The 12,718-nt window shown below is 35.9% G+C and overlaps 1 protein-coding gene across 15 annotated transcripts in view; it reads right to left on the reverse strand.

The window, feature by feature from the left end:
- LOC126965600 (protein lap4) overlaps window positions 1–12,718 on the reverse strand; it is a 155,256-nt gene that overhangs the window by 61,011 nt on the left and 81,527 nt on the right. For 14 of the 15 annotated variants that reach the window (XM_050809238.1, XM_050809233.1, XM_050809248.1 and 11 more), the window contains one exon: window positions 9,947–10,022. In XM_050809238.1, coding sequence (XP_050665195.1) covers window positions 9,947–10,022 — 76 coding nt within the window. Of the gene's footprint in view, window positions 1–4,607; window positions 5,649–9,946; window positions 10,023–12,718 lie in introns of those variants that run through there. The other variant, XM_050809245.1, reaches the window with a different exon arrangement.

The following is a 12,718-nucleotide window of genomic DNA, read 5'->3' on the forward strand; positions in this document are numbered from 1 at the left end:
TCACAAAAACAGTCACATTAGAGATATCGAACGCTACGATAATAATATAACGGTATGTACATTTTCCAGATAAAGTGGGTAGGTACGTGGCGCATCTGAATATTTACATTCGGGAAATTATTTCACATGAATCTTTATTTAGAACTAGTTGACCCGACAGACGTTCTGTATATAATAAATAAAATAATGTTTTTATATGAATTTGTCAATAATATATCATAACATCAAAAATTACTTCGTAAAATATGCACCCTGCTGTCGTAATGAAATTGTTTCGCAGCAGAACTGTCAAACCGTGCGTCAATAAATTCTCTCATAGAAATTATGGTATGAACACATCAAAGGAAAAACAAATTTGTTGTTTTTATTTAATTTAGCAGCATTTTCCTATTTATTCACCTTCTCTAGACTTCCACAAATAATTCAAGACCTAAATTAGCCAAATCGGTCCAGCCGTTCTCGACTTTTAGCGAGGCTAACGAACAGCAATTCATTTTTTTATATATATAGATTACAGTTTTTGACAGAGGATGGATGTTGGCATTCCCTAGACATATTATTTTGATTTACTCCGAATAAAATCGATTACAAATACGTACTAATAATGAACACTTATTGCGAAAACTCGCCATAATGATTAAAACTTGCTCATTGAAATATTAAATTTAATTTGATTTATTTAAAAATATTTTTATATGTTTACTACATTTAGTCTTGCACAGAACTTGAGTGAATCTATATTAAAAAATTTTTGAAAATTTGACCACAGAGCGTGTTTTAGACATTGGTAGCATGTTTTTGTGGAAGGGCTTATTGCGCCATAATGATTCGTCTGTTATTGTTATATATTGATTGTTCTAATTAAATACGTCATTTATAATAAACATATAACTATCTCCTATCTTATATAATATCATCTGAATTCGATAATAAATATAACAGCTGACTTGCTTTTAAATAAAACACTTTTAAAGGATTCAAACGCGTGTACTTGTAACTGTGTTTTTACATTAGATTTGGGGGACCAGTCTCGCTGAAAACGAGATCTGGAAAGGTCTTGAAACGTTGGGTTAACAACATAAAAAGTTTTGAGGTAACAAACATAAAAAAAACATACCGACGAATTGAGAACCTCCTCCTATTTTGATGTCGGTTAAAATGTAACTTTTATGCAAAAATCTATTTTAAAAACACAGTTACAATTACACGCGTTTTAATCCTTTAATAGTGTTTTATTTAAATGTGTAACACTCGCTTTAATCAAAGATCAAAATACTAGCTTACTTGCTTTAAAAGTGAACTCCATGATAGAGCACATGATACCGCGGACCACAGACTTGGTGACCGCCATGGTTATGGCACTCATTAACTTGAAGCCTGTGTCCTGCACAATATCGTATCGGTAACTGGATGGTGCGAAACAAGTGGCTCACGTACCCCTTTAGAACGCACCATTGCCCCGGGGACAACCCTTTTTCTATTATTGTCCATCCCTAGAGGGATGCCCCACATCTTGTATTACTTAACACATTTATATCACTGCATGAATATTTATATTTACAATACCTACTCTAACAATGTCGTCATCTAATACCAATATCAAAGATGGTAGAGTACCTAATAGAATATGACCTTGTGAATAAAGTATTTTAGTCAAGGTTAATTGTTAAGTCAGCTTGGAGCCGCTTTTCACATACATAAATATACCTAAGTGTTGTAAAAACACCTTCTAGCTTATGTCGATAGACCTCTACCTATTCAAATTCAAATATTTTTATTCATTCATATGATTGAACGTCAAAAACTACCATCCAAAACAGTGTGCTTAGAAAACAGACCTGAGAAAAACGGTGCAAGAGACTCAGCAGGTTTTTTTTTATATATAAATATGGATCACAATGAAATATCTTACAATAGAAAAATATAATTAAAGAGCCTGAGGGTGTTCGCTCCATTCGAAGTCTATCATTTATGTTATAATAACCTTAAACGTTTGTAACAATTCTTTTAAGTTACGTAACACATTTGTTTTGTAAATTATCTGAGTTCAAACAAGATCCAAGATAATGCACATAACAAATTATATTTAACTTGTATATGTTTTTATAACAGTAAAAGTATATACAAGTAAAATATAAGTATGACTTTAACAATGTCATTCACTTTCTTGAAATATCGCAAGTGCTCTTAATGCACCGACGATTTATATACACGTGGGCAGCAAGAGGTTCATATTTGTTTGTTGAAACTTGTTACCCACCTTAAATAACCCGATCTGTGTCATAACCCATCTCAAATCGACTTACAACCGTTCCCAATATACCATCTATAGATAGAGATAAATTACTACCTTCTACTGTCAGTAATTAGCTGTCAATAATTTGAAGCTGTCCCAGTATACTCGATAAGTCATTCTTATCGCCTTATATTGGGACGCGTGAATTGCTATTTCCATACAAACATCTATCGCTGGTATGCTATACGTCGTCCCATTGACAGACAGCGTGTACGGATAAGGTGAGTTACCGTCGATAAGTTTATTGGGACCGAAAAGTCAACGATATTTACGATTTCTATCTCAAGTAAGAGATAGACTGAATCATTCAGTCAAATCACATTGCATCGCGTCCATGCCCATTATTTAAGATAGGAAACCCGATTAAATTAAAGTACTTGTTTCAAGTACATAAATGAGGTACAATAGCTCCAACGATTTAAGTGCCAAAACCTCAAACTTACATAAAAAAAACATAGCAAAGAGGGTGACAACAATTGAGGTTTAACTCAAATCCACACTGCGATTGATATCAACAAGTTAAACGAATATAACCACGTAGACATGTTCGGAGTCAAAGGCTATCTCGTAACTTTCGATCGTTTTATCTCAACAACAGTAGCTTTATATATAAATTCCTAACATTTAGCTAAATACTTAAACTACAAGCCGATGACAAGATCGGTTTCTATTCAAAGCAGCTTTCTAAGGCAAATTTCTCCTCGTAGCATATTCAAGATATCTTAAGCGCTTAAATTATGATACAACCGCTCTGGACTTTATGGAACTTATTTCTAAAGTGCCCAAGATTTCCGTACTTTTAAAATGGTATATTTCGCTTAAGTATTTTTGCTAAGTTGATAAGATAAGGAGGGAGGACTGTTGAACAAATTTATTTATATACCATGTCTGACCTGTGCAGGAGTTTTCTGTGAGGAGTTAGTTAAATTGTAAGTGAATTTATTTAAGCTACTAGTCCTTTCGAATCGGATGATCGAATTCAGAAGCGAAAGAGATGACAAATTCAAATTCAGATATTTTTAGTCAAAATTGGATTTAAAACCACAAATTTAACTCATTCGAAAAAGTATGTAGCATACATTTCATTACAATATAATATGTAATCGTGTATATATATATATATTATGCATACTAGCTGACCCGACAGACGTTGTTCTGTAGATAATAAAAAAAAATCTGTTTTATAGGAATTTGCCAATAATATTTAAAAACATCAAGAATGATTTCGTAAAACATGCTCCCTGTTGTTATAATGAAATTGTTTCACAGCGGAACTGTCAAACCGTGCGTCACTAAATTATCTAATAGAAAATATGTACATACAACACAAAATATATAGAACAAAAAATAATTATGGGTCCCAAATCGAAATAAAAACTATCCTATCTCTCAAGTTGGACCAAACTGCACTCCATGAAGTAATCCCTATTAAAATCTGTTCATTAGTTTAGGGAGTCCATCGCGGACAAACAACTTGTCATCTAATTTATATATATTATGAGATATAACAAACTGCCAGACCTAAATAGACTTTGGTAACTCTATTAAAACTATTGTACTACCCAATATTTTAGTAGCACTAAACTAATTGTGATTATATGCATTCCGGTCAGTGCTTAATGCCACCATATCTATTTCTGCTGCCACGAAATGAGACATTTGGGTAGGTAGGGACTTAAGTTTAATTGCTAGGTTGGTGACTTTTACTTGTTGACTTAATATTGGTGACAGGGGTAATGCTATTTGATGGTCACCACTTATTGTCGGTACTTAAGGCGAAGAGTAAGCACGAAACACGCAAATATGGTGTTTTTAGACAAGTTTTGTGGTGAAAGTATAGCATTTCGAGCTATGAACACTACTATACCTGTTACAAATATCCTTAAGTCTTATTTGTAGGTTGCTAATGCTTGCTGTTGGTTATAGTTAACACTGCCGAGCCTTTTTGAACTATCACTTTTCTTTGAAGTTAAACAAGATTTTGGCCATGGCGTGACTAATTTTTTTTTGGTACTTCTCTCAGAAAAGTTATTCTTATAGCTTGTACTTTTTTGTGTAGGTTAATTTATTCAGATTAGTAGTGAATAACGAGGATTGTAAGCATATAAACTGTTTTCCAAGCAAGAATTTTGAAAATATTGCCTTGATATTCCATCTATGTGATGGCGGGCCGGCAGCCGTGAACTCATATCGCTCAAGGTCGCTGGCACTTAATGTCGCCTTATCATAAGGCGAGCACTCTCGTTCCAACCCTTACTGCAATAGAAATAAATAAAGGATTTTTTTTTCAAAAACGCATTGTTTTACTCACCATAGCCATATACAACAGGCTGGCGTTCACAGATGCGGACTCGTCTCTGCGATCGGTTGGGTAACGAGTGATTCACGGGAGCTTGCTCACGATCCCGAACGTAATATCCGTTGCGTGGTAGCGTGCCGTACACCTGGGTCGAGGGGTCGGTGTACACTCTCTGATAACCCGCATTCGGAATCGGTGCATTAAGCGTGGCCTGTCTTACAGGTTTTGAATACTCCACATAGCTATTTCTATCTGGTACGACGTAATATCTGTTACTTTGTTCGTACTCGTTCAACGCCTGAAGGCTCTGCGCCGGATACGCATTTCCGTACCGACTCGGTTGTCGCCGATATTTATCAAGTATCTCAAAAGCTCTGTTCTGCGGCGCCGCGTAACGGTCCGTCGCGAATATCTCACTCACCGGCAGACCGGTACTACTGTTGTTTGTGTTATTAAGATTACTTCTTGTGCTACCCCTGAGGCCACTCCGGCTTAATGATCCGTCGCTCCGAACACTTAGTTTCACTTCCAAACGTTTATCTTTCATATTATCTAGACACGTAATATGTCCCACTATCGGATCAATTAAAGAGTTTTATTGGCGGCCTTGATTCACTTGACACTGACTAATGCTGTTATTAATGTTAATACAGTTTATATTTTATAACAAAAGAACAAAAACTTTCCATTGTATAAGAGGTTCAAGCTAAAACAGCTCGCATACGATGATCATACAAATTTCGTAAATGAAGACAAGACAGACTACAAGCGGAGCGTTGTCTGAATTAATTGAGGCTGTGATGGACGGACAAGCAACAAAGGTTGTCAATTGGCTTGTCGGCGAGCAGACTGGACGTCGGCCGCAGACAGATGAGAACAATCACAAGTTTGACAGGAGAAAATACGTGAGAACATACACTACGAGGAGCATAGAAAGTTATTAATAACTCATAATTACTGGTATATATATTAGAAGCTATTTTGTACTAGTATTGAATTAATAATCTCTAACTTTACACTTTATAACAAAACTACAACAAGACCCGTATGCTACGACAATTCCTTAGTCACTGATCGATTCGGCGGCAGTAAAAAATGTTATTAACACTGATAAGATAACGCCAGTTCAACAACATGTGTTATTTTTTGTAATTAATATTTTGGCGGTCACAACATATTAAGTTTGCCACTGTATCGCATACATGACCGTGTAATGGTGATGTTGAGAGGAGAGGCTCCATAACCAGAAACGTGGCGAACAGATAAACTGCACAGATCATGTAAGATAAGAATGCCTGATGCGTTTTTCTTGCGAGATTAAATCAACTACAGATAAAATAAGTGCAAACGTTTAACAGAATAACTTAAAGTTTACCTCGAATACATTACGTTTCGTATAAGGCAATGTTATGAGTAGGTAATTTTCTTTGTATAAATAAAACGCGTACTGTATATGTGTTTCAAGTTCATTCGAGAGACAAACTGAAAAAACAGTGTGATTGCTGATTAAATAAGATATAGCGATAGTTAGATAGTATTATTTTTATGAAAATAAGTGACGAGACGAGCAGGACGTTCAGCTAATGGTAATTGGTACGCCCTGTCCATTACAATGCAGTGACGCTCAGGAATCTTGAAAAACCCAAAAATTCTGAGCGGCCCTACAATTGCGCTCGTCTCCTTGAGACATAAGACGTTAAGTCTCATTGCCCAGTAATTTCACTAGCTACGGCGACCTTCAGACCGAAACACAATAATGTTTACACGTTACTGCTTCACGGCAGATATTGCATTGAAAAGAGGCGTTCAAGAGTACCCATCGGGAATAAAAGGGTTAATGCGAGCGATATGCGAATACAGGCGTGGGTATAATTTGTACAACTGTAAAAAACAAATAACTACTAAGAAACAACTAACTCTTCATTAAATTTGACAACTAAAACATAAAGAAAGCAACGGTTTATACGCCCAACGAACTGCGTACTTAATAGAGCAGATCACGACATCCGCAACAATTACCTACTGAAACAATAACAGAGAGTCATATGACAGTGTTTACTAGTACCATCAAGTTACTTACTACATTAGCAATCGGCGACCTTCAAATGTAGATTCTACGAGTACACGAAAAATGAATCACATTAGAGGACACTATAACACATACGTAAGATAAGGAAAGACGTAGAGACGAAATACACTATAGATGTTCAACCTTAACACAAGAAACGTGCACTCAAATGACGAAAACATAAACAATAATAACAAATGGGAAATTTTTTGACCAGTCTTTGGCTCCTTTGCACAAGATGCCAGTTAGATTATGGGTAACACAACGGCGCCTATTTCTGCCATTACGCAATAATGTGTATACATTATTGTGATTCGGTCTAAAAGGCGCCATAGCTAGTGAAATTACTGGGCAAATGAGACTTAACATTTTATGTCTCAAGGTGACGAGCGCATTTGTAGCGCCCCTCAGAATTTTTTGGGCTTTTCAAGAATCCCGAGCCAAATACCATCAGCTGAACGTCCTGCTCGTGTCGTCCCTTATTGTCATAAAAAAAAAAACTTCACAACAATTGATCGGAACTTTATATAAAATATCAAAATACACAGCACACTACGACACATTGTGTTAAAATATTACCACTAAAAACCTCGAACGATTATTTGTAACTAAGTATTTGTAACAATATGCATTATTCTCGATAAAAACCGAACTAATACTAAACGCGAGATTTCTAATGGACTTCAATCAAAATACGCACTTCACCTACATTGTTAGAAAAACTATATTACATCTATTGGATTGTATTTAGCACGTGAGTTTTTTCATTGAATAGACGCGGTTAATGAGCGCGCGAAAATCGGCATAATCTTACAAGAGCGAATGATAAACTGCAACGTAGCAGTATGGAACGTCGAGTGGTTATGATAAGCTGATAACAGTTGATTACGCGCCCTGAAATAAAACGAATGAAAAACATTGCCTCATTGTCCGCAAGTATAGAGTTATAAAAACAAAAGCCCTTTGTCTCGTACCGCACCTTTTCAGCATTTTCTGCACCAAATTTGATGATTAGATGTTATTCACGTTGTATAACAGCTACTTTACAATAATGACTTTTTATGGCGAGACGAGCAGGACGTTAAGCTGATGGTAATTGATTTGATACCTGTCTGTCCATTACAATGCAGTGCTGCTACGACTTCTTGTAAAACCCAAAAATAATGAGCGGCACTATAACTGCACTCGTCACCTTAAGGCTCAAGGCACTGTCAAGTCTCATTTGCCCAGTAATTTCACTAGCTACGGCGTCCTTCAGACCGAAACACAGTAACGCTTACACATTACTGCTTCACGGCGGAAATAGGCGCCGTTGTGGTACCCATAATACTAATTTAAAGTAATTACCCAATATTTTATAATTTTCTACTCTATATGAAGCTTAAACGTGTGAAGAGTGAAATATATTTAATATAAGAGTGACATATTGAAAATATTCAGAAAGTGTACTGATAGCGGCTTAACTATAATTATTTCGTAAATTTTAATCGCAAGTCGATCCGGAAATGAAGAGATTCGGATAAGACATGCAAGGGGTAAGGCATTGATATGGTTTATGACATTTATAGTTCCATCAAGGAATTTCCACTTAAATGGAACTTACAGGCTATGTATATAAAAAGAGGGTTCCAAAATTACATCTTAAGGCGTACAGTAAATACATAGTAATTAAAATAGGTTGATTAGGTAAGTATAGCTGATATAAACTTCTAATTTCTACTAAATTACTACTTACTAATATTTTATAGAAAATTACAATACTAGTGGGTAGTTTTAAAGCACCATCACATCAAAATATGCGAAAAATATTAATGTGCGACGAATTACTGCAATGCAAAAGCATACAACACGAACCATACGTATTTGGTAGAGCTCCATCTGACTCTCGATAACAAACAAAAGATGGTCACGACACACGCCGACCTGGTGTCGCAACAGATTTATGTTGGAGCGTCGTGATCTAATCACATCGTAGCACTTACACGCTCAGAGGCATTTAAGGCGAAGAGTAAGCAGAAAACACGCAAACATTGTGTTTTTAGACAAGTTTTGTGGTGAAAGTATAGCAGCATTTCGAGCTATGAACACTACTTAATCCTGTTTCACATATCCTTAAGTCCTATTTGTAGGTTGCTAATGCTCGCTGTTGGTTATAGTTAACACTGCCGAGCCTTTTTGAACTACCACTTTTCTTTGAAGTTAAACAAGTTTTTTGGCATGGCGTGACGCATTTTTTTGGTACTTCTCTCAGAAAAGTTATTCTTATAGCTTGTACTTTTTTGTGTAGGTTAATTTATTCAGATTAGTAGTGAATAACGAGGATTGTATGCATATAAACTGTTTTCCACGCAAGAATTTTGAAACTATTGGCTTTGTTACATAGATGGCGGGCCAGCAGCCGTGAACTCGTATCGCTCAAGGTCGCTGGCATTTAGTGTCGCCTTAAACTTAAACGTATACACCCACTAGTCGTTCCCGCCCGCTTCGCTGGGCGAATTTTGAAAGGAAATAAATTAAACAGTTAAAAAATAGCCACAAATCTAGGATAAATTTCGCATCGAATGGTGTTAGTTTCATGTTGATACGATCAGTGGTTTAGGCGGGATTGAGCCTCAAACAATGACCATTTTTATTATATATATATGTATATAGATTACAATATTTATAGCACATAGTGCTATTTGATTCGGTGCTGTGGTATTTTAAGGTTGTGTCGTATGGTATGAAGAAATGATACATATTTTTGAACCAATGCGATAACGTTAATATACGTTTCTCTCATTGTCATAATTAATTTGAAATAAAAGAAAATTTATTGAAGTAGGCGTTACTTTGCGGAAATCCATAATTATTATCCAATTGTTTAGAGTTTTCTCTGTGCCAGAGTTTGGCGAGTCAACATCTCCTGAGGATGCCTCGTGTGGAAGCAAAATACGTGTCCAATTGCTTAAAGACAAATATTGGCGAAATTAACACTAAAGAAAACTCAGAACATTTGGATAGTTAAAATAAAAGTTAAATTAAAAAGTACCTAAATCTTGTATATAGACAATAATTGTTTATATTTAATATCATAATTCTTGTTACATTGTGAACATAACTGAGTATAACGAAGATCGTAAATTTAAAAATCGCAGTCACCATCACAAAAATTAAGTTATCATAAGAAAAAATCGATGAACGTTTAAATTTCTTTGTATTTTTGTATATTAATGATATATGCTAAAACAGTGCTTGTTTTTGACGAGTTAATAGAAATAAAAAAATATAAATCATTACTCACCATCAGGTACATCATCGATGGGCTCCTCATCATGGATTTTAGGTTCAGACTCGGGTTGTTCGCGTTTCTTGATCGCCTGCAATCACACATATAATCACAATCTCAAAAAGAAAAAAAACACCAATGCAACAACCAAACTAAGCATCTAGACATAATTTAACACTATTGCTAAACAATATTAATAATTCAAGCTTAAGTACTACTCGTGCCATACAAAAATGCAAATCAAATGTAACAAAAGGCGTAATAACGAAAGCAAAATAAAATCGCCGCGCCGAATCTAAATTGAAATCTTGTTATGGCGCGTGTATCGGACATCTCACCCGAGCGAGCCATGTCCCCGCTGCTCTCAAGCACCGCATGTTATCAAGAACCATTAACAAACACTCCCTTTCATTTTTGTATTAATTTAAAGGTCGATAAATAGAAACATTGCGACGAGGCGGCCATTGTCGCGAAGACGGGCGATGGTCTACGGCGTGTTGGTCTGGGGCCCGTGAGCACCAAGCCGGAACACCCGTGCTCCGGCAATTACCCGCGCCTCGTACTCACTCACAGAGACGGAGCGATGCGACCGCGAGATATATTGTTCACTATCGCACCTGACGCTAACCCACTTTACAGACAAAGACGGGATTTTACCACGCACTAGTAAAAAAAGAAGGACTCCGCGCCGTGCTATCAGCAAGTGAAGCACCTTTATGCTAGTGTGTGTGCGGTCACGGGGTATACTAGTTACACAATTTTTTCTCCCTTAAATAATCATAATATATCCACAAATACTTTTAAAGTATTGTTTTTACACTTTTTCACAACGCATGACGGCATGTTTAAAATATTTTATTGCGACGCAAACTGATCTGTCATAGACGATGGCAAATCTCATAATGGCGGCCGATCGGCTTGCATTAGTGTAAGTGTATGCGTGGGGCTATGTATTTACACGTTTACCGGCTTGTTTTGGTGCCTCACTGATATGTAAAGTTACACGGAGTCCTTCTGTTTTTACTCGTCCGTGGATTTTACGCGAAATTTAATTTGACACATATCTCTTAGCGCTAATGACACACAGAACCAACAGGTTTACGTGCAGCTAGAGGACGAACTTAAGATAAACAATATAAGGCAACAAGTTATTGAGCTGAAGTAGCCGTTTTCATCACAACGTTATATGACTAATATTGATATATTATACCCGTATGATGGATTAAATTATTGGATCAATCACCATTTTCAAGGAAGTAAGAATTAACTCCGAAAATGATGCACATCGCATATGTTTATTGGTTACGTTACGTTGGTCAATATGGAATCGATACATTTAAAAAAAATTATAGACTGTTTGTTAAATCCAAATTTACACGGATGTGATATCCGAACACCAGTTTGTAGAAAAATATCAGTCTATCTGTTCCGACTAATCTCCGAAACTGAGCTGGAACCATTGTAACGGGATTTTCACAGTGATTGACTGGCTGCTTCTATTTATTAAAACACTCAAATAGATTCGAACGTACTTAATTACGACCAATATCCCAGCAAATATTATGACGGCTACTCACGATATACAGGATGGTTTTTTTAAAAAGGGCGGTGATGGCCAAGTCGGAAACTACGAGAATTAGAGGAAAGTCGTGAAAGGAGCCATGCCCTCGATTTATAAGTAACCAATATAAACTGCATATTTAATTTTTCAAAATTTCTTAATGATTTTTCCATAAAATTACACCTGTATTATTGGACCAATGGACTCTGTTGCTGATCAATCTTGAAGAATCAATCTCTCCAAAGAAATGTCTAATTGCTAAAAACGTATTTTTTTTTAAAACCAAATATGCAGTTATTGGTTTCTTATAAATCGAGGGCATGACTCCTTTCTCGACTTTCCTCTAAGTCTCGTTGATTCCGACTTGGCCATCACCGCCCTTCTCAAAAAACCAACCTGTATATGGTCGTCATCAGTAGTGTGAGTAGGGAATTGGGGAAACAAAGACCATAACGAATTAGACGCCGCGATTGATGTCAAGTGTCAAATATCGGCATCACATTAATAAAAAATATATATCGTGGGTAACCGTCATAATAATCCTATTTAATAGTCAGATTGTCCGTTACGTCCGCTATGTTCCCTTGTGCTAATACTTTGTATGCATCGAGATAAAACATAATGAAAAGCGGATTGCAATCTAATTCACTGACGAGTCGACGATATAATCGGCCCGCGCAATAGAAACGTAGCGATGCAATTTTCTCCAAGTTTATAGTGACACAAACGAAGTATTTTAATTAAAATAGCGTTTACAATCTCACCATAATCAAAAGTTTCTAAAATACAAAATAAAACTCTTTACAGGGCGCCTCCTCCGTTGACTAGTAAATAAAATATTGAAAACTTTGGTAGCGAAACATAAAATTTGTAGGTTATCGATAGAAAGTTTATTCGATTGTGTACAAAAAAACTATTAAAACTATGAATCACTCCGACTCAACTGTTGCGTACCTACTGTCTAACATAATTAATATTATCGATGTTCTGAAACAAATCTATAATTGAAATAATACCATTACTATTTACGATCTTTGTTATGCAAATGTATTGTTTCTTAATTGACGATCTATCAAGGCAATTCTTGCGCCTTTGATTTTTTATTTTAGGCTTCAATTTGTTCAATTTTCAAAGTACTTGATTCGATAACAACTTAAAGTTTTGTTAACAATCTACAATCTACACCCATACTTTAAATCCTCTATTAAAGATACTGAAACAGTGAG

Source organism: Leptidea sinapis, chromosome 8 (genome assembly GCF_905404315.1).
Source record: "Leptidea sinapis chromosome 8, ilLepSina1.1, whole genome shotgun sequence".
In the NCBI taxonomy this organism is placed as follows: Eukaryota; Metazoa; Arthropoda; class Insecta; order Lepidoptera; family Pieridae; genus Leptidea; species Leptidea sinapis.